General features: G+C 37.9%; 2 protein-coding genes across 2 annotated transcripts in view; both read left to right on the top strand.

Moving 5' to 3' along the window:
* Window positions 1–509: 509 nt before the first annotated feature.
* On the top strand, window positions 510–7,958 carry LOC143301178 (uncharacterized). Its single transcript, XM_076615276.1, has 3 exons — window positions 510–607; window positions 2,178–2,728; window positions 3,692–7,958. The coding sequence occupies exons 2-3, from the start codon at window positions 2,212–2,214 to the stop codon at window positions 4,060–4,062; spliced, it is 888 nt and encodes a 295-aa protein (XP_076471391.1). The 5' UTR covers window positions 510–607; window positions 2,178–2,211; the 3' UTR covers window positions 4,063–7,958.
* A 4,569-nt stretch (window positions 7,959–12,527) lies between these two features.
* The window catches only part of LOC143301390 (fatty acyl-CoA reductase 1-like), a 30,903-nt gene continuing 20,165 nt past the window's right edge, over window positions 12,528–23,265 (top strand). The window contains exon 1 of the mRNA XM_076615634.1: window positions 12,528–12,895. Within this exon, the coding sequence (XP_076471749.1) occupies window positions 12,599–12,895 (297 nt within the window). The 5' untranslated portion in view covers window positions 12,528–12,598. The remainder of the gene's footprint in view (window positions 12,896–23,265) is intronic.

Raw genomic sequence — 23,265 nt, forward strand, 5'->3', positions numbered from 1 at the left:
AGCCTCCCCTACCTTCTTTACTCTTCCCCTTGTCCATTCTTCCTTCCGCTCTCCACCACGCCCCTACCCTATTGTCCTCGTTGTTATTCATCTATCGCGATATTGTATTGTACATAAGTTCTATGTTTATGTTTGCACATGCTTATTTAATGTTGACGTTGGTGTTGTGAACTGACTCTCGATTTTTTTTTCTCTCTCAATTATTATTCTTGCCCAGAGGGCCGGATTTAAACGAGTAGGCTACTTTGTGCTTACTCCTTTACCCTCGTAAAATACAATTTCGTTCGTTCGATCGTTTGTTCTCTCTCTCTGTATATCTATAATTCAGTGTATTCATATTTATAGTTGTATAGTTTTTATAACATACACTACATATACATTGTGTGTGTGTGTGTGTAGTTTACACTTTCGTTTTGTTTTTTGTTTTATTGTATCCTACCTTTAAGGCCCAGCTGACTTTGTGTACACGAGCGAACCAATGGCTAACCAACCAATCCGGTCACGTGATACGGAGGTACACACAAAATGGCTTCCCTAGCATGGGGGGAACTGATTGATTTTTAGAAACTTTGTTGAAAACTTTTCTGTGCGGTGCTTAAGGAATATGGTAAGCAGTGAATGTTCCATATTTTAAGATTAACTTGTTGTGTGAGGTTCATATCATCACCATGGCGGTCTCATACGAGTCTGGGTAATAGATGAAAGCTACTTTGGAATCGTAACAGCGTATCCTCAGTCAAAACCGATGTTCTGAATGAGATGCTCTGCTGCAGAATGAGACAGCAAACTGCATTTTCGCAGTGTTTGTATGCTCACAAGTTCTATTACGTTCATGCTTATTGCTGCACAGTAGATTTATTGATTACTGTAAGTTTAACAATGCGTACTATGCATGGCCAAGTGTGCAATCGCAATTTCCTCTCCCACCACACACTCGCCCACTCTCATATAGTAATAGTAATATTATACCAATAGTTTCTGATAGAGTTACTGTATCATATTTCAGAGTTGTGGATTGTTGGTGAGTGATCTATACAACTTACTTGATAAGCCAGAGGCTAGACATCTCAGATGGAAGAGAAATAATGATTGAGGATTTGGGGTACTTGTTGGTATAGTGTGCATTACTATCAGTATCACTATCAGTGTCGCTTTATTGATATTATGAATTTCATCAGTCCGTTACTGTTACTAATGTACTGACAAATTACTTTTTAAGCCAGAAGCTAGACAGATGGGAGAGAAATAGCAATTGTGTGAGGATATTTGTGTATTGTTTTCATTACTAATTTACTGTCACAGGTATCAGGGTCACTTTATAAATTTATCAGTCCATCACTGTAACTAATGTGCTGGATCTTTCTGTGGATAATTCTGACAGTGTGAGTGCGTTTGTTCATAATCTCCATGAAAAGTTTCTGGTCATACGTTAAATTGAATTCCCAGTCTGTGGTTGTCTTTGTTTCGTGTATGTTGTGATATATTTAAGTTATTTGTCTGTGAAGAAATATTTACCTGACTGTGCACAAAATTGTACTGTTTTCTGTTATATCACTGTCAGGACTTTGTGCATGCCATGTTTGTTTGTGTATGTGTGTTTCACAAGTTCTGTCTTTTTCATAAAAAAATTAGATGAATTTTAAACTAAAGTAAGTGATACTAATGATAATTATGTGGTCAATAATTTATGATAAAGACTGTTTCTTGTATGTTTGCTTTTTTAAAGAAGTACAGGTAAAACTGAACACAGGCAAATGGTGATGCACTATGTTCTTATTCACTAATTCAGTTGTCATCACGTTCACCATTGGCATATGGTATATAAGTTCAAGCTATGTGATTTGAAGATAAATGGTTGACTAACTTCACAATGCTCTTGAGTAAGGCCTGTGGGGTATGTACACACACATATTTTGATTTACATATACATATGTGTGTGTGTGTGTGTGTCTTCATATACTTTTGTGTCTGCATGTGTTTCTTTGAGTTTGTCTTTTCACTGGTTTGTGCAATATTAAATGAATGTGCTTCTGTGTGTGTCACAGTGTGTGTCTGTGTGTAATTCACACACACGCACACCTAAATTGTATAATTTCAGAACTTTACACATTTGACTTTTTCTTTTTGAAATTGCAGCAAAGAAGTGTTTATTCATTCTTTTTACTCTTACATTTCAGAGACGACTCTACTGACAGACCTCTTCACTTCAGGATGGAATCTGGGCACCGCTCTCAGAAGCTGAACAGATGTCACATGCTGGTGCTGCTGTCCTTCTGCAGCCTGGCTGCCAGCCGCCACTGTGACCACCAGCATTACTGGGACTCCAGAGACAGGCTGTGTCGGCCTTGCACCAAGTGTCCGCTGAATGAAATCATCCGCAGACCCTGTGGCAGACACAGCAACACCATCTGTGGCCCCTTCCGGGAGTTCAGTTACTTCAATCAGCTGGATGGTGCGGATTCGCCATACACTTCCTATGACTATGAGACATTTTTCAGCGAGAACTCGAGTCGCCGTGCTGAGAGCAGAGACCTTTCTGGCAGAGGAGGTGGGCAGCAGAGGAATGAGCCTGTGGTTCAGAAGGACGATGGAGAGTACTGGAAGAGTCTGGCCTTTGCTCTGATCGGCGTTGTGTGCGTTCTCATCTTTGTGGCCACCATCGTGGTGCTTATTGCATGCAAGAAACTGCACGAGACCGCTGCTGTCAAACGGCCTGAAGAGGATGATGGTTTGTATACATCTGTTTTTATACATGTTGATCACCTTTCGAGGCTTTCGTTTCCTTTTTTTTTTTTTTAATGATATTAATTTACAGTTATATTCATGCATAAAGCAATTATATGCAATTTTACTTATATATATTCTCTTGTGGATGCACACAGTTTATTGTTTATAATGTGGTTATTTATAATTATTATTTGACATTTATGATTTCAATTAAACGAAAGAAGAAAATGTTATTACTTATGACTTGCCCCCAATATTGATGAATTTGATTTCAGTTTATAGTGCAAAGGCTTTGCTGAAGGTTGATGAGTTTTCATTCGAATATTGTGTAAAAATTATATAATGACTTTATTAAGTGGCGTAATAATATTTGACTTTTCATTAGAACATTGTATAAAAGTTATGAATTACTCTATTAAGTGACTTACAGTTACACACACACACACACACACACACACACACATTGATTTTTTGGTTCGTTGTTATTGAGGCTGTTGGAACTGAAGGCTAGATTTATTTTGTGAGTCTACACTTACATGTGTCATGGTATATTATGGACAGGATGTACATCAGATGTAAACATGTTTCTGTATGAGACCGCAATGAATCAGAGAGATCTTAGCTGTTTTAGACATAGACTAGTCTTAATGCTCAAATGAATCATATACTGGCTTAATAATCAGATGAATCCTTTATTACTTGCCAGACAAGTTTTTACTTAATTACTTGCTGGATAAGTTTTAACAAACAAGGGGATGCTTTATCACTTGACAGTGAGCTTGACAGGCGAGTATTTAATTACATACCCTGTGTCAGTCTTGCTCATAGTCATATGCTCCAAAGTCATGTGACACATGAGACAGTACAGAGTCATGTGACACATAAGGGAGTTAAAGTGCTCCATTCTGTCAGACTTTTTTTAGTTAAAATTTTTTCATAATTTTTGTTTTTTGTTTTGTTCCAGATGATGACTCTGGATACGTGGTCATTCGAGCCATCAGGCCTCCAAACATGTTGCATCGCGGAGTGGCTTCCCTTCAGGCAGACCAGTCCTCTGCCACCAGAGCGCTGCTAGAGGGCAGTGACGTCAGTCCCTGCAGAGCACCTTCTGAGCCTAACCTGGTTTCTCAGAGACAAGAGCTTGGCCTGAGGGGAGGGTACACCCCTGTGCGCCAGCTGTTGAATTACGATGCCGACGACGTTTTTGAGTCGGAGGACAGTTCAGGATCTCGGTCCACCTGCCGCAGGGATCTTCCGCAGCGGCCGCTTCCAGAGTCTTCCGGCTCAGTTTGTGTGGAAGACAGAGCCAATGTTGCCAAGGAATTGTCTGTGTAAAATAAGGACTTTTTTTCTTTTTTTTCCCCCCTGTTTTTGATGGAAAGGATGACTGTGTTCTGCACAAATGAATGTGGGATCAGCAATACTATGTAAGTGTGGTTTTAAATTCTCTGACAATGTTTTTTTTTTTGTACAGAAACTAGAGATGAATGGATAGAACCATTATGATGTTTTGTTTTGTTTTTGTTTGTTGTTTTTTTGTATCTATCTGGATTCAGAGTTTGCTTCTGGTGTTTTGTTTGTTGTCGTTTTGTTTGTTTATTTGTTGTTTTTGTGACTTGTAAATTTATTCATGCTTTTTGTGTGTTTGTGCTTTTTTGTTGTTGGGTTTTTTTGTGTTCACAATGTAAGGACACAAGGGAGATCATTGGTGTTCAGGTGGGTGGGATCACATTTTCTCTTCTGAAAGGAAAAATGACAAAATGCTTTCATTTTGACCCATGAAGGTTTTGTGTGTACTATTCTGTAACAAAAAGGAGTGTTTGAGGATCTATATTTCATATCTGTTGATCATTTTGTTTTTGTGAAATAATATATAAACATTTTCTTTCATTCTGTGCATCAGTATGATTCTCTTTTTGTGTGAACATTTGAAATTGAATGTACAGTTGTTGTAAAATCAATTTATATTGTTGTTGTCTACTGGTACCTACTGTTTACTTACCTAGGAATAATTTCTTTGTAATTTTGTCCCATTGTGTTTTTTAATGGCATCAGATTAGTGTCTTCAGACATTACACACCATAATTAGATAATATATATATATTTAAGGTAATTAAATATTCTCTGACATCTTCTTGTCATGTGTAACAGTGTTGGCAATATCCCCCCCCCCAGTTTCCCCAGTCCAGACAGAATGAGTAGTGTTCACAGCCCGTGGCCTTGACTCCGCCAGTCACACAGAGGAGTGGAGGGGAAGAAATGCAGATGGCCACAGTGTTTTCCGTTTTTTGATCCACAGTGTAGTCATATCTTTTGCCCCATGGAGTGATGGCCTAGAGGTAACGCGTCTGCCTAGGAAGCAAGAAAATCTGAGCGCGCTGGTTCGAATCACGGCTCAGCCGCCGATATTTTCTCCCCCTCCACTAGACCTTGAGTGGTGGTCTGGACGCTAGTCATTCAGATGAGACGATAAACCGAGGTCCCATGTGCAGCATGCTTTTAGCGCACGTAAAAGAACCCACGGCAACAAAAGGGTTGTTCCTGGCAAAATTCTGTAGAAAAATCCACTTCAATAGGAAAACAAATAAAACTGCACGCAGGAAAAAGTACAAAAAAAAATGGGTGGCGCTGTAGTATAGCGACGCACTCTCCCTGGGGAGAGCAGCACGAATTTCACACAGAGAAATCTGTTGTGATAAAAAGAAACAAAATACAGTCCTATTGTTGTATGGAGATATCGTGAAACTATACCAGTGTCTCACATAATTTCTTGATTACTACAATCCTCACATTGAGGAGAAGAAAAAAAGAAAGAAAACATCTGTCATCATGAATGCGTCTATTTCTTCAGGTTCAAACACATACATTTGTTACATGTTTATTTTATTTTATGCAACAAGACCGATCTAAACTTTAAGTTGATAATGAAGTCATTGAAAATATTGTTCATTGAACATATCTGTGAGTGTGTGAAACTGAAGGAGCAGCAAGTCAACATTTTTATAATTATTTTATTTCTTTCATCATTTTTCCAGTGAATGGACATAAGAGTATTCTGGTTCAGACTTACTCAGGCTAGATAAGTTTTCTGCAGTGCAATATTCACTATACTCATTATATTTATCTCTAGATACACATTACTTTGTATTAAATAATCTTTAATTATATTGAAACTGTATTAGATTTAAAAAAATATATATATATTGTCCCATTAAAGAACTGTGCTTTCACTAAGCACCCACCTTTACTTCAGTTTTTGTTTCAGCAAGCACTTTTTATATTTTCTATCCTGTATCCCTGTTGGTTAGCTCAGTATTTTGAGAGGGAGAGAGAGTGTGTGTGTGTGTGTTTAAGGCATAAGAAATTGGGGGCCCATTTTATGAATGTGACATGTTATGAAACTTTTTTATGTTTTCTGTTGTGGTCGTCATCTTTGATCTGCAACAATGACTATGGGGGGAAAATGAGAATATATATATATATATATATATACATGAATAAATATACATTTTGTTGTTATTGTTGTTCTTATAACAGAAATAAATTGGAACAAAAAAAAAAATCAGGTGGAAATCTTATTTAACTCATAACTTGAACATGCACACACTCGCACACGTGCACATGCGTGCGCACACATAGGGTTTTTTTGTTGGGGGTTTGGGGGCGAATGGGGGGAGAGGGGTTACTCGTGGGTATTTTTGTAAAAAAAATTTTATTCGTATTTCATTGTAACATTTTTGTTTTGTTGCTAGTCATTAGTATATTTTCTTTCCTGAAAACTTATAAAGAAATGTCAGTTTCTGAATGGAGTCCTGGTTATATTTTTCATAATTTGGTGACCTTAGACATTGTAAATATTTGTTTAATATTAAATATTTACATTCAGAGTGTATGAAGAACATTATGATTTTTTTTTTTTTTTTTTTACTTCCATGGTAATAGTGAACATCATCTAAAACCTAATAGAGAAACTCAGAAAACAAAGGAGAAAATAAGTCTAGTCACCTAACAGCATTGCTTACCTGTTCATTACAGTTCAAGTAGTAATTGGCGGAAGACAGTACTACATAAGTTATTTATTATGATTTCGATTAGTAATATTACTGTCTGTATTAATTGATGTACCCTTGTGAATGAGGAATGGAAAGGAGCTGAGGAATGGAGGATGAACAGAAGGAAGATGAGGAATGGAGGATGAACGGAAGGAAGATGGAGAATGGAGGATGAACGGAAGGAAGATGAATGAATGGAAGATGATTTGGAAGGAATTAGGAATGGAGGATGAATGGAAATAAAAATGAGGAATAAGATGAACAGGAGGAAAATGGGAGTGGAAGATGGATGGAGGATGAGGAATAGAAGATGGACAGAAAGGAGATGAGGAATGGAAGATGAACATAAGATGAGGAAAGGAAGATGAACAGAAAGATGAGAAATGGAAGATGAACATAAGATGAGAAATGGAAGATGAACATAAGATAGGAGTGGAAGATGAACAGAAAGATGAGAAATGGAAGATGAACAGAAAGATGAGGAATGGAAGATGAACAGAAAGAAGATACGTAAAGAAGATGAGAAATGAACAAGGAATGGAATGAAAATAAATGGAAAAAGAACAGAAAGAAGATGCAGAACGGAAAAGAAATGGAAAAGAAGATGACGAATGCAAAAAGAAACAGAAAGAAGATGAGTGGAAAGACATTACTACCCCATGTCATCTGAAATTTTATTGGTAACAGTTGTCATATGTGTCGTACGTGTGAATCAAGAACACCATATATGGCAGATGACTGGTTTGAGAACCAGGGAAATGAGGGAGGATACCAGGAAAGGGGAATGCTTCACATAAATCATGGTAAAGAACAGGTCCTTTCTTCTATAAGCTATGATCATTTATCACAACATGAACTCTAATTTGTATAAGTACTCTTTTCTTGTTTTTAACTTGTACCAGAACATCAGTTACGAATTGATTCTTGGCATGTGGATGTCATATTTTCAAAGACCAGCAAGTCAAATGAATGTCTGCTAAATCAGAGTGTTGGATGAAAGAGGTTTATGGTGTTGTTTTTTAGGGGTTTTTTTTTATAGTTATTTGTTGTTGTTTTTTCCCCATCTTGTAAATAATTCATAGTTTTTTGCAGATTAATTGCGGGATTTTTTCTCCCAATATGTCTGTATTTTATTGTTGTTGTTTCATATTTGTAAAGGAAATAAACTACTAAAAGATAAATTTGCGCTTTTAAAGATTGTTCATGTGTTGTCAGTGTTGCGCGCAAGATGAAATTCTACAAACATTTTACTATTTTTAGTACCAAATTAATTATAATTAATTAGTAACATATTTATATTTTTTTGCGGACACTGATCAGAGCACTTTTACTCACAACATCCACACTTCCTGCCCGCTACAATGGAAGTAAATTACTAGCACTGATGACTGAATTTTCCCTCTGGTAACTGAATAAAAGTCCAAATTATTGCCTACTAAATACTAAGAGTAAAACAAAATCGAAAGGCTACTTGTAAGGCCCTTGCAGATTTATAGTCTGGCAGCTACAACAGATCGCAAACTTGGTAAGAATGATAGTGATATTAAGTATTGATATAGCACTGAAACGTGCAGACAGCTCAGATCACTTTCACACTAGTCATTCACACGCATGCCTAACACATGTTAAGAACAATGAAAGATAAAACATGTACAAAGCTAGAGAAACAGAAGGCTGAGAAGAGAGGGTAGGGAGCTGTTTTGGAAAGAGGTGGGTTTTAAAGCCGAACTTGAAACAGCTTAGTGCAGAGGTTTGACAAGGTGAAAGAGGGAACTTGTTTCAAGTGTAAGGTCCAAAGACAGGCTGCAGCCAATTGTAGAATTGTCTGATTCTGGGAATGCAGACACCAGGGAAATTGAGCATGCAGCTGCAAGCACATCCCAAACACAAATTTCACAACACAATTAGGCCCATGCATTTTTTAAAGCTATGTCAAACAAATCTGGTTCCCTGACACAATTTCTCATGAAAGGACAGACTTTTCACTGAACAAACCTTAGACTTTGTTATATATATATATATATATGTGTGTGTGTGCTCAAGCATGGTGAGTTTCAACTTTAAGGGGGTGTCAAAGCATGTGGACTGATCATAATTGATACACCACATCTGCTTTACACACACACACACACATCTATATCTGTATATATATATATAGAGAGAGAGAGAGATCCATTGAATACGCTGACATGTCTGGGCGAGTAAAATTCTCCACCTGAGTGTATTTCTCGTACAACAACTTTATGCGAGAGTGACACTTTCTGGCAGAACAGTTCTCGTGCTACACCCACACAACGCGCTCGGAAAGAAAGTCGAGACAGTCCTCATTGGCTTTGAATTCGAAAGTAGCGACCGTCAGTTACATTAACCAACAAGAATGCTCTCCCCTCGAAGACCTCAAAGCAAGGGTCGGTGACCTTTGGCGTTTGCCGCTCACGAGAGTCGAAGTACAAAAGTTGTCTTTGGTTGGAGTGACCTATGTGGGTTGATCTATCTTTCAGCTCTTGCCCTTGACCCCATCTTCCATTTCCCAGCTACTTATATGTGTTGGTAATTTCCTCAGTATGATGTTTAGTAGCCTAAATCCAGGGATCTGTTTTAAAGGCATTTTTCATGTGTGTGTTGAACCACTGATCTAAAAGATAAGTGGTGTTGAACGTGTTGCATGTATGACGTACGTCATACTGCGCCTGGTTTGGTAGCGAATGTCTGTACGTGTTGTAGCCCATCAGTGGTCTTATGCATGGTTGTATCCCGAAAAGTTGTTCCGAGAAAGTAACTAAATGGAAGAAATACTGAACAGCAACAAAAACACCTTATTATCCCCACAATAGAAAAATAAAATTTTGTTACATTGAGTGGATCTGAGTGAGTTTGGCCTTTCCCCATTCGAAGCCAGTTTTGATGTGCATTGTTCGCAGTCAACAACTTGAAATAACATAAATATTATAATCAGCCGAGTGCATCCCCTTCACTTTTAGCTGGGAATAAATACACTGATTTGTCATTTGTGATTTGTTAATGCAACCACAGGAAAACCAGAATGCAAGTAAATATATTATTTGCAACCAGAGTTACTACAAGTGGGTTAGGATATCTAATAATAGCCTATAATGCAAGTAAGAGGGCGGAAAACCGGCTTAAGAATTTCGGATCTGCAAATTTTGGGATCAGTCTCCGCTGACACGTATGTAACTCAGTCGATGATAATCTAGGGGAGAGAATTCTGTTTCCGAACTGTGTTCCGCGATAGCTCACATATACTGTCCATGCTATTTTCTTGTCATAAATTTTAGAGCTAATCTAAAACAGTTTTCACTATATCAGCATAATATGAAAATTCAGTTAAACCAGTAAAAAAAAAAAGTATACCCTCCTGTGGAATACTTCTACAAAGAACAGCAAGACTATACCCGGCCATCAGCACATGTTGTGAACAGCTTTCTGTGGTTTTCAAGAGTCAGGCAAGAGGTTAGTTTACTTAATTTTGGAAAAAAGCCATCAGTCGCAACACGTGTGCACTGTCTTGCCAAGTCCAAAAATTCGTCTGCAGTCTGTTCCAAGAGACACGCTATCGGCTCCCCAACAATGCAAAGCATGGCGGCTTTTGTCGACAAGTGTCGATTTGTGTTCATGGTTTGAGTCATTGCGTGTCGTTTTTAACTTAGCCTAACGGCTGTTGATTAGAAACATGAATTATGCTTTGAAAGTCACTCCCCACATTTGAATTCGTGGTACTAAAACGTGACAGTAATTGTAACATCAGTTCCACACACCCCACGTAATTCGACTGAGTCCGGTCGTCTGTTCAGACGTCCCGCGCTGATGATTGAACACCTGATATTGTTTACTGAAGATTGGTTCAGCCTTGTTGGACATGATAATGCAGATTTTGTCATTTTCTTTCATATGAACTGATTACAAGTCACTAGAATGTTTTAAAAGAACTCTTCAGAGAAACTGGAAGAGAGACACACAGAGAGCAACTTCGTTGTTTGATTTTTCTTCTCTCACTCTGTCTGTATCTATCTGTCTGCTTGTCTGTATCACTCCCATTGTGATTGTTGGTTTTGTTTGTTTGTTTTCTCCCCACCCCAACCTCTCCAAGAATTGCCCAGCTGTAACATTTCATTGTGCAATTTATTGTTTATTTCAGTAGATTAGAGTGAAAAGACATATTATTGACCTGAGCCGAGGCCACTGGCCAGTGTTGCTGATAATTGTCGAGGATGTTTCCACAGCCACGACGATAATGATACGCCAGGAGGCTTGTCGCGAGAGAGTGTAAGTGGTGCATTTATATTATATCATCTTAAGTAAGGCAAATGTAACTCAAATAAGACTGAAATATCACTGTGTCTTTTGTGAGATGCCGGCATCTGCGGAAGAAAAGATGCCGGCTGTTCTATTTGTCACTCGAAGTGATTCATTAGGGGGCTAACTTACTTAGTTGTTAACTTCTTCTATTTTTCTTTTCTTTTTTTTTGAAGACGAAGACTTGAAGAGTGGTTTATCATCCCACATGCTCGTTTAGACCGGTGTTTTTCATGACACAATGTCAGGCAAAATTTTGGTTAGAAGTTTCGTGATGGTGTGGTTGCACGTATATATATCGATTCGATGACTCTCGGGCAATGATATCGATCATAATGAAATATTTGTACAAAATCTTACATTTGTAACAAGATCTATTCAGCTGATAAATCTCTATCAAAATATACCTGAATGTCATTTTTTCAGTTGTGATACACACTGTGTAAGTCAGATTTGACATATTAAAAAAAAAGTTTTATTGTTGTTTTTTTGAGGTAGCGTAAACACGATTACAGGCCAGTGCCCTACATTATGATTTTATATCCATGTCAGGATACTGCGACAGAAGTCGAACTATGTAGATAAGAGGAAGAAAATCCTATAAATATGATCCACTCCAGTTATCAGCTCCACCTTGAGCAGCGGTTTCACTTTCAGTCAGTTGGCTACCAGAAGAGTTTGACACTGTCAGTGTGTGAATGATAGCAGCTGAGTGTTTTAAGATTGTGTAAAGCTCTGTTAATAATGCAGCGTGAACAAAGTAACACTAATACTTTGTAACAGACACTGCAAGATCATTTTCTTTTTGCATACTCAGGTAAATATTTATCATTGTCTTCCTCATTTTCTGACATTGCTGTAGTGCATTCTGTTGTGAACTTTGTAGAGAATTGCAAAGTACTATATGTTGCAGTTCTTTTGAAATCAAATTGTTTTGTATCCTGAATTGATTCCATTCCCAGGGTATTGAGTGCAATGTAGCCTGCAGGGTTTATGAGTGTGTCCTTGGCTTAAGCAGTTAGATAAGAAAATAATGAGGGGAAAAAACCAACTAAAAGGGGCATTTAAAAGATAAAATTTAAAGCATTTTTGTTCATGTTTGTTGTGTTTTTTTGTTTGTTGTGTGTGTGTGTGTGTGTACATTCTTACGTGTGTGTGTGCATGCGTGTTTTACATAATGATAATGAGTGATTATTTTTTAGAAATTCAAGAAAATATAACTGTAATGAAGAACTAAAGAAAATGTTACGAAAACAAAGTTCTAAAGAAAAAATAGATGTATGGGAGTAAAAGGTTCTATTACTTATAAAGAAAATAATAGAAATATACAAAAACACAATAAAGAAATTATCCACCGTGAATGCCAAAACATAAGTTTTAGAATGTCATTGTTTTATTTTTGTTTTTGTTTGTGTTTTCAACAGGTGAAGCAGAACAAGTTGAAATTGTGAAGTGTAGATTTAGATTTTTGCTGTGAGTGAGTTGAAGACTCTCAACAAACAGTGATGGAGCAGCCAGAAAGACAGAGTTGTCCGAGCTCCGGCAAAACGGCGTCCTCAGAACACATCAATGGCAAGATCTCCAGACACGCCAATGCCGCCTTCCACCAAGGGGAGCTGACTGTGCCAAAGTTCTACGCTGGTAAAAAGATTTTTCTGACGGGAGCGACGGGGTTCATCGGCAAAGTGTTGATAGAGAAACTGTTGAGGTGCTGCCCAGACATCAGTGTCATCTACTGTCTGATTCGGCCAAAGAACAGCCAGAGTGTGCATCAGCGAGTGACGGAATTGACAGATAGTAAGGTAAGCTGCACTTAGAACTCCGTGTTTATTTTGGATGATAACGAATTCTTTTAGCTTTACGAAGTAAATGTTCCAAACTTCCATGTTTATTTTGAATGATAACTGATTCTTTTACTAAGTAAATGTTCCAAGCTACACTTTCGAATGTTTAATGTTTATTTGTGGGTTTTTTTGTTGTTTTTTTCAAAGGTATGATGGGCTGAGTGTGTAAATGCACATTTTTTGCAGGTTGAGAGTGATTTTTTTATTTTTGCATCTAGGTATTCTGTTGCATTTATAAAGAAATCAGTGCACACACACACACGCACACACACACACACACACACACACACACACACACACACACACACACGCACAATGCACACATACACATTTTAATGAAAAGATAGTCAGACACTTACTCAGTCAAGCGAACAGGCAGACAGATGAGATAGGCATAATACAGACAAGAACTATACATTGCAATAATCAAATAACTCACAAGTTATGATTTATAACACATTGTATGTATTATTCACATACGAAATGTACAGGGTTTAGGGTTCAGGTTGGTCATCGGTCATTGATGCATACAAATTTGAAATGCCCATTGATATGGCAGCTCGTCAGTCATTTGACATTAATTTTTAGTAAAATCAGTCCTGGTACAAGGGCGTTTATGGATTCCTCTTATTCTCCTGGGTCATCATCACAAATCAGTTACTGTAGTTGCTATGCAGTTTGACATTGAGCAGATGAACTTAGTGAATTTTTTTTTTTAATGGAAAAACTTGTAGTTTAACTGAGCCGAGTAGCAAAACGATATATATATATACACATTTACACAACGACATCATTGTTTGCATATTGCGAACTGTCAGTGTCACACACACACACACACACACACACACACACACACACATATTCTCTCTCTCTCTCTCTCTCTCTCTCTCTCTCTCTCTCTCTCTTTCTCTGTCTCTGTCTGCCTGTCTGTCTGTCTGTCTTTCTCTCTCTCTCTCTGTCTGCCTCTCTCTCTCTTTCTTTGTCTCTGTCTGTCTCTCTGTCTCTCTCTCTCTCTGTCTCTCTCTCTCTAACATGCTAATGAGTGTGATGGACAAAGTACAAAGTCAGTAACAAATTTTTGAGGGGGGTAGGGAAATGGGGATTGTGGTTTACCCAACCTATTAATTTTGAAAATGACCTTTTGTGATTGTGGGGAACTGGTCAAATGACCCATTGGTGTCTTGAACCAAACCTAAACTCTGAATATATTGTTGGTGTATATATTTATATCATCTGTGTATTGTATACATTACCCACATTGTCATACAGATAGTAAGTGCAGGAAGGATGAGAGCATTTAATTCTCTCAAGACAGCAGTTCATCATTCTGGTGACAGCTCAGTAAAATCAGTTCTTCTTGCAACCACCCAACACCAAGTGAATAAAGAATGCACTGCTGTGTTTGTTTTAGAACTTCAGTTCCCCAAGCATTATTGCCTCCCTCAAAGTGATAGTGACAGATCATTGCAATTCTTGCAGTTGTGTGTATGTGTGTGTGTGTGTATGGTTGCGCTTGTGCGCATGTGTGTGTATTGTTTGTTTTTTCCCACACACAGTATATTGGATATAATAAATGGCAAAATTTATCATTCCGTTTCTGATTCCTTTGACTGTTTACTCTTGTAACCTCATTTAATCTTAAAAGCAGATAGTATTTTGATATTTATGATTATGGAAACTATGACAGAAGTATGTACTGTATGATTAGTGTTCTGCAGATAAAAATATTGGTAGTTTCCCAAAATATTGTTTTATCAGTTCATGTATGATATTGATGGTATACATACCATTACTATGAAGCAGTTTGAACTTTGACTTATTATTTATATATTCAAGTATGGTATTTATAGTATACATATCATTACTGTGAAGCATAATAACTTGTGAACTTTCACTTATTTAATATATTTTTAAATTCCAAATATTTCATTTATTTTATATAAATACTTTTTGTGATAGAAGGTGCTGCTGTACTGTAGTGCTGCTTTTCATGCAATTTTCATTAATGGTTGCACATGTCATGTTTTGATTGTTGCAGTGAATTTGTATAGAAATAAGTTCAGGTCATTACTGATACTGAGACACATACAAAGTACATTGCCACCGGATGTTCCAGGTGTGATTTTACAATGTAACTCATCGTCAGGAGTTAGAATGAAAATACTGGCTCTGTGTGTGTGTGTGTGTGTGTGCGTGTGTGTGTGTGTGTGTGTGTGTTAAAGTGTGTCATTGTTTATGCATGTTTGTGTGTGTGTTTGTGCATCTGTGTGTGTGTGTGTGTGTGTGAATCTGTATCACAGAACTAGGTCTTCTCATATATATCCTTTAATGTGTATCGATATGAGTTTCTTATACACATTTATAGACCGCTGACATTTTGACTGTGACAGAATAAAATGTGGCGTGGTTGTGTGAAGGTCAGTGACACTCAGCAGTGTGAAGTGAATAAGTGGCACAGAAGACACAGCAGATAAAAAAAATGATGACTTACATAGATCTGTTGTCGAGTGAAGTAATTGTGGACTCGGATATAAAAACCTTCAGCCTCATATATGTTATCTGGTCTATTGCTGATTCAGTATTTAGCATTCTGTTAGTGTGACTGATATCTTTAGATCTTGTCACCAAGTGGTCAAACAAGTTTGGTTCACTTTTCATATCAGTTTGCATTGCACTACTGTGGCACTGGATAACATGGTTTCACTTTCTGCTGATATTTTGTGTGCACATTTCAGAATTTATCTAGATTTGAAGAGCTTTTATCTATCTATACCATGCTGATCCATATTGTCACTGGATAAAATTTAAATGTTGTGATTGAAAAGCTATGTTTTCATGTGTATGATTGCTTCTCACTCAGTACTGTGTCTTGTGATTGCAGTTGTATGTTTTTGATTTTCCAACAGTTTATCAAAAGTTTCATTTTGTTTTTGAAGTACATTTTCATGATAATAATCATAATGTGTAGTCACTCATTACATATTTAAGCTAGTTTGCTCTTGGTGAATGAGGCAGTAAGTAATGCTGCTTTCATGAAAACCAGGGCATACAAAAAGGAGCTCAGATTTTCTTCTTGAGTCTGGAGCATGTTCTGCTTCAGTGACTGTGTGCAATCAGGCTGCTCTCCCTGGGTAGAGTGCTGTAATTTGTGCTGCTCGTTTTACAATTCTTTTTCTCTCTCTCTTTCTTTCTTAACTTGTGTCGCATAATTACTGCCCGTCTTTGTCAGAGTGGAATTTATCTACAAAATCTAGCCCGTGACAACTTAAGTGTAGCCACAGGTTCTTTGAGTGCACGCTGTGTATGTGATTTTCATATCATCTCATCCAAATGGCAATCAGCCACACCACCAGGCATGGTCTTGGCCTTGTAGAGGCTGCTTTATGGTATTAGATAAAAAATAAATTTTGAAAAAGATTAAACTTAAAAAACAGGTCGTCTTTAAGGTCCCACAACCTTTAAGGGCCATGTCAAGGTCTTGTCATTGTAGAGGTTACTATAGTATTAAATAAAAAAGGATACACTGAAAACAGATTATCTTATAGGTCCAACAAGCTTTAAGGGCTAATCAAGGTCTTGTCATCGTAGAGGCTACTATAGTATTGAATAAAAAAGGATAAACTTAAAATGGATTATCTTAGACAAGTTAGAGGTCCCACAAGCTTTAAGGGCCATATCAAGGTCTTGTCATTGTAGAGGCTTCTATAGTATTGAATAAGAAAGGATAAACTTAAAACGGATTATCTTAGAGGTTCCACAAGCTTTCAGAGCTATATCAAGGTCTTGTCATTGTAGAGGCTACTATAGTATTGAATAAAAAAATAAAAAAGGATAAACTTAAAACGGATTATCTTATCGGTCCCACAAGCTTTAAGGGCCATATCAAGGTCTTGTCATTGGAGAGGCTACTATAGTATTGAATAACAAGAGAGGCAAGGCCTTCAAGACTCACTTGTGATACACTTTTAAAAAAATCAAAGCTTTTTATGTATTGAGTATAATTTCAGAATGTAATGTTTAAGATGAGAAAGATCAGTTTAAAGCAAATTAACTCCCCTAGCATTAATTACAGAGTAATTTCCCTTTTTTTACTATCTGCACCAAAACGTTTGCAAATAAATAAAACTTCCATGCTTTACAAAAGAATTTCCTGTTTGAACAAAAAATGAAAAAAATGACTGCTCTAGTTGTTGGGTCAGAATATCAGATCAAAGTGCCAAGTTTAGAGAATACAAAAAATATTAATATAACAGTAAATGCAGTTTGCATATAATTAGGCTTCATTCTTTTTTTTTTTTGTGCCCATCCCAGAGGTGCGATATTGTTTTAAACAGGATGACTGGAAAGAACTGAATTTTTCCTATTTTTATGCCAAATTTGGTGCAGAGTTGCAGAGAAAATGTCAGTGTTAAAGTTTACCACGGACACACACACACACACACACACACACACACACACACACAGAGACAACCGAACACCGGGTTAAAACATAGACTCACTTTGTTTACACAAGTGAGTCAAAAAAGGATAAACTTAAAACCCATTATCTTATAGGTCCCACAAGCTTTAAGGGCTATATCAAGGTCTTGTCATTGTAGAGGCTACTATAGTATTGAATAAAAAAGAATAAACTTAAAACGGATTATCTTAGAGGTCCCACAAGCTTTAAGGGCTATATCCAGGTATTGTCATTGTAGAGGCTACTATAGTATAGCCGAGTGGTTAAAGCGTTGGACTGTCAATCTGAGGGTCCCGGGTTCGAATGACGGTGACGGCGCCTGGTGGGTAAAGGGTGGAGATTTTTACGATCTCCCAGGTCAACATATGTGCAGACCTGCTAGTGCCTGAACCCCCTTTGTGTGTATACGCAAGCAGAAGATCAAATACGCACATTAAGGATCCTGTAATCCATGTCAGCGTTCGGTGGGTTATGGAAACAAGAACATACCCAGCATGCACACTCCCGAAAACAGAGTATGGCTACCTACATGGCGGGGTAAAAACGGTCATACACGTAAAAGCCCACTTGTGTGCATACGAGTGAATGCAGAAGGAGGAGAAGAAGTATTGAATAAAAAAGGATAAACTTCAAACCCATTATCTTAGAGGTCCCACAAGCTTTAAGGGCCATATGGACAATAAATTCAGATTGTGTCCAAGGCTTGGCCTGGTCCTCTCCTTCAGCTGTTTTAACCTTCCCTGACCCAAATCAGGTCCCCATTCACACACCAGGTGGAGTGAGTAAAATCAGAGTAAAGTGCGTATCCAAAGGCCACAAGTCCCATGCTAAAACCCTGAACACATTGTGAGGGAAGGAATAAGATTTTAAAAACGCAGTCCTTGCAGGAATGGAGCCCAGTGCCCTCACTCCCAGGGGCCAGCTAGAAATGAATATGAGGAAAGCAGATAGATCCCAATATTTATAACCAAATCTTGAACGAGTGACGTTGTCTTCTCTTCTTCATGCTACAAAGTCAGTATTTTTGCTGTTTTCCTCTTTCGCTTTGTCAGGTCTCCACACTCGGCTCTTTCAAGTCTGGCCTTAAAACCCACCTCTTTCCAAAAAAACCTCCCTTGCCTGCCTGCCCTTGTCTTAAGTTTCTACAGTTTTAGAGTTATGCATGCGTGTGAATGACTGGTGCGAAAGTGGTTTGATTTGTCTCTGCACAAGATTCAGCGCTATGTAAATACCATTATTATTATTTTTATTATTTTTCTCCTTCCATACCGTGTGCCTGTTGACTGCCCTACAAATATACTTGTAGATTCACCAGTTTCTGACACAGTGATACAACTCTTTTATCAACCTTGACTTATGACACAGTTTTTTTGGGTTTTTTTTAACACAGTATCAGTAGATATGTTTATCACTACTGTTATATCAGAGGATGTTGATTTCCATGTGTTGTTGTTGTTGAAACGTGATTTTTCCAGATTTCACTGGTTTTCATTTTGTTACTTTTTTTTTTCTTTTTTTCTTTTTTCTTTTGATTTAATGATGGTGAAGACGTTTTCCTCCATATGTTTGTTTTTCTCCTTTGATTTAATGATGATGAAGACGTTTTCCTCCTGTATGCCTTTTTTTTTTTTTTTTTTGGTGGGAGTTGAGGCGGAGAAAGAGTGGTATGTGTTTTTCTTTGGTGTGATTTTTTTTTTTTTTTTTTTTTAAACAGATGATTGGGGTGATTTTTTCACTCCAATTTTTTTTTTTTTTATAATGATGGTAATTATGAATACTTGTTGAACGCTTTCCTCCCTCAAAGGGAGCTCAAAGCGCTTCACAATAAACATAAAACACATACACACATGCAATAACTTACAATAATACAAGATGAAGAAGAAAAAAATAATAATGATTTAACGCACAAAAGCATAAAACAGATTCAAAGATTATGCGTATTACATTACTGGGTTAATTACACACACACACACACACACACACACACACACACATACACACACACTTTGCATGGCTTATAACAAAATGTATTTGGAAAGGTGTGGAAGGTCTATGCATAGGCATTTAAAAAAACAACAACAAAACATGACACGTATACATTCATATTCCATTATTTTGTGTGGCAGCTGCCACTGGGTTGGTTGGTTTGGAGTTGTTGGTTTTTTTAATAGTATTTTTAACTTGTCTTTATGTCATGTATTTGAACCGTATGACTGTTGTTTGTTTTTCTGATACATTTTATAGTCTTCACTTTACAGTTAAAAGAAACTAGAGGTAGGAATGAAATTGCTTCTCTTTGTACAGAGCAGAATGCTAGCATTGATGCATAATCCACATGCGCGTGCACACACACACACACGCACACACACACATTATATGTATTACATATAATGATATATGTGTGTGTGTTGACATAGATTAAATTTGAGGATGATAATATGAATATACTTAGATTTATAGAGCCAAACAGATTTGTAATAACACTTGTAGGAATTAAGAATCATCGTGAACCTATGAAAATTGCCCAAGGTAATTGCCCTATGACTGTCCATCTCTGACGAAAAGTGCGGCCATAAAAATAGCGATTTAATCATTGACAAGTGAGTAGTCAGCGTTAGCTCCTTCCATCAGAAGCCTTGAACTTCACCCACTCTGGCCCATGCAAGCATCATTATCATGCACACTGAGCATGCCAGTGCCCTGGCTGGGACAGTGAATGCCTATGGTAGAGTGGCTGTCGGAATGTTGCCTGTTGGAGCGGGTGACGTGGCAGTGGGGAATTTGGACTGTAATCAGCCACTAGGGCATGGACTGATGGAGCACTCAGGCTTAAGTGGCCCTTGTATTTGGACACCGTGTCCAGGATAAAATGAAAAGTATTTGGACACTGTGTCCAGGATAAAATGAAAAGTATTTGGACACTGTGTCCAGGATAAAATGAAAAGTATTTGGACACCGTGTCCAGGATAAAATGAAAAGTATTTGGACACCGTGTCCAGGATAAAATGAAAAGTATTTGGACACTTCTACCATGTCTTCATTGATTTTAAGAAGGCATTTGACAGGGTCTGGCATGCAGCTTTGTGGGCTACCATGAATCTGTACAACATCAACGCCAACCTGATTAGACTGATACAGCACCTCTATGACAAAGCCACCAGCGCCGTCTACCTCAACAATAGCATCGGGGACTGGTTCAGAACCACAGTCGGAGTGAGACAAGGCTGCCTACTCTCCCCAACACTCTTCAACATCTTCTTAGAAAGAATAATGACTGACGCACTGGAAGAGCATGTAGGAACAGTCAGCATAGGCGGCAGAACAATCACAAACCTACGTTTTGCCGACGACATTGATGGACTGGCTGGAAAAGAAGAAGAACTGGCAAGCCTGGTCAAACATCTAGACAAAGCCTCCACATCGTATGGAATGCAAATCAGTGCGGAGAAAACCAAACTGATGACTAACAACACCAACGGCATCAGCATTGACATCAAAGTCAACGACGAAAAGCTTAAAACAGTCCACAGCTTCAAATATCTGGGAGCAATCGTGTCAGATGAAGGATCTAAACCAGAAGTACTCTCGAGAATTGCCCAAACAACAACGGCACTCAACAAGCTGAACACCATCTGGAACAACAAAAACATCGCTCTCAGCTCAAAAATCAGACTGATGCGTTCCCTGGTTATATCAATATTGCTCTACGCCTGCGAGACTTGGACCCTGACTGCAGACATCGAGAGAAGAATCCAAGCTGTCGAGATGAGATGCTTTCGTAGACTACTTGGCATCTCCTACAGAGACCACATCACTAACACGGAAGTGAAGAACAGAATCCAGCAAAGTATTGGACCCTACGAAGACCTTCTGTCCATAGTGAAAAAACGCAAACTTAGATGGTATGGACACATCTCCCGATCATCTGGTCTTGCCAAAACGTTCCTGCAAGGCACCGTACAAGGAGGCAGAAGGAGAGGACGGCAGAAGAAGAGATGGGAAGACAACATCCGGGGGTGGACAGGCTTGACGCTCGGTGACGCCCTGAGGAAATCAGAAAACCGTGGAGAGGAGTGGTGGCCAGGTCAGCAGCGGTGCCCCAACGGTCTGAACCCAGACTACGGGAGAGGTGAGGTGAGGTGATTTGGACACTGTGTCCAGTATAACAGGATAAAATGAAAAGTATTTGGACAGTGTGTCCAGGATAAAATGAAAAGTATTTGGACACCGTGTCCAGGATAAAATGAAAAGTATTTGGACACTGTGTCCAGGATAAAATGAAAAGTATTTGGACACCGTGTCCAGTATAAAATGAAAAGTATTTGGACACCGTGTCCAGGATAAAATGAAAAGTATTTGGACACTGTGTCCAGGATAAAATGAAAAAAAAGACGTTGGTTGTTTATTCAGATTATTCCCTTGCTATCCTTCCTTTCTTTCTGTTCATGGTTTGTTTTTGTTTTTTATCCATTCTTGTCATTGTCTGTTGTTGCATTTGCTACTTTGTTTCTGATTTTGGGGTTTTCAGCAATGATATTGACAATGTTAAGTTCTGTTTCGAAACAAAACTGTTGAGCTGAATGTGACTAGTCAGAACCAGTGAAACAAAAAATTGAAAAGCTGAATTTGAAGGTCAATACACACTTCCCATCAGATCCACTTGTTTTTTGTTGCGGTTGATTTTTTAAATTTATTTTTTATTATTTATTTTTGTTTTTTAAAAATAAAATCCTGTCACTCTTGCACATGTGTGTATGTGTGCACACACTCATATTAGCTGTGTATGGAAATATCTGTACACACACACACACACACACACACACACACACACACACACATATACACACACACACACACACACATGCAGAGTATTTCGTGTTTCAGTCCAGACTCCAGTGCAGCAAAGTATTCTCATCTTCACTGACACCAGTTTTACTTTTTACTGTTTGTTTAGCAAGTTTATGACAGCGTTGCATTCCCAGATAAAACTGTACAAAGTATTCTCATCTTCACTGACACCAGTTTTACTTTTAAACTGACATTTTACTGTTTGTTTAGCAAGTTTATGACAGCGTTGCATTCCCAGATAAAAGTGTACAAAGTATTCTCATCTTCACTGACACCAGTTTTACTTTTAAACTGACATTTTACTGTTTGTTTAGCAAGTTTATGACAGCGTTGCATTCCCAGATAAAACTGTACAAAGTATTCTCATCTTCACTGACACCAGTTTTACTTTTAAACTGACATTTTACTGTTTGTTTAGCAAGTTTATGACAGCGTTGCTTTCCCAGATAAAACTGTACAAAGTATTCTCATCTTCACTGACACCAGTTTTACTTTTAAACTGACATTTTACTGTTTGTTTAGCAAGTTTATGACAGCGTTGCTTTCCCAGATAAAACTGTACAAAGTATTCTCATCTTCACTGACACCAGTTTTACTTTTAAACTGACATTTTACTGTTTGTTTAGCAAGTTTATGACAGCGTTGCATTCCCAGATAAAACTGTACAAAGTATTCTCATCTTCACTGACACCAGTTTTACTTTTAAACTGACATTTTACTGTTTGTTTAGCAAGTTTATGACAGCGTTGCATTCCCAGATAAAACTGTACAAAGTATTCTCATCTTCACTGACACCAGTTTTACTTTTAAACTGACATTTTACTGTTTGTTTAGCAAGTTTATGACAGCGTTGCATTCCCAGATAAAAGTGTACAAAGACGTCAGTCTATTTAACCCTTTGGCATCACATTTGATACGGCTTTTAGACGGGCGCAATAGCCAAGTGGTTAAAGCGTGGGACTTTCAATCTGAGGGTCCCGGGTTCGAATCGCGGTGACGGCGCCTGGTGGGTAAAGGGTGG

This window comes from Babylonia areolata, chromosome 27 (assembly GCF_041734735.1).
Source record: "Babylonia areolata isolate BAREFJ2019XMU chromosome 27, ASM4173473v1, whole genome shotgun sequence".
In the NCBI taxonomy this organism is placed as follows: Eukaryota; Metazoa; Mollusca; class Gastropoda; order Neogastropoda; family Buccinidae; genus Babylonia; species Babylonia areolata.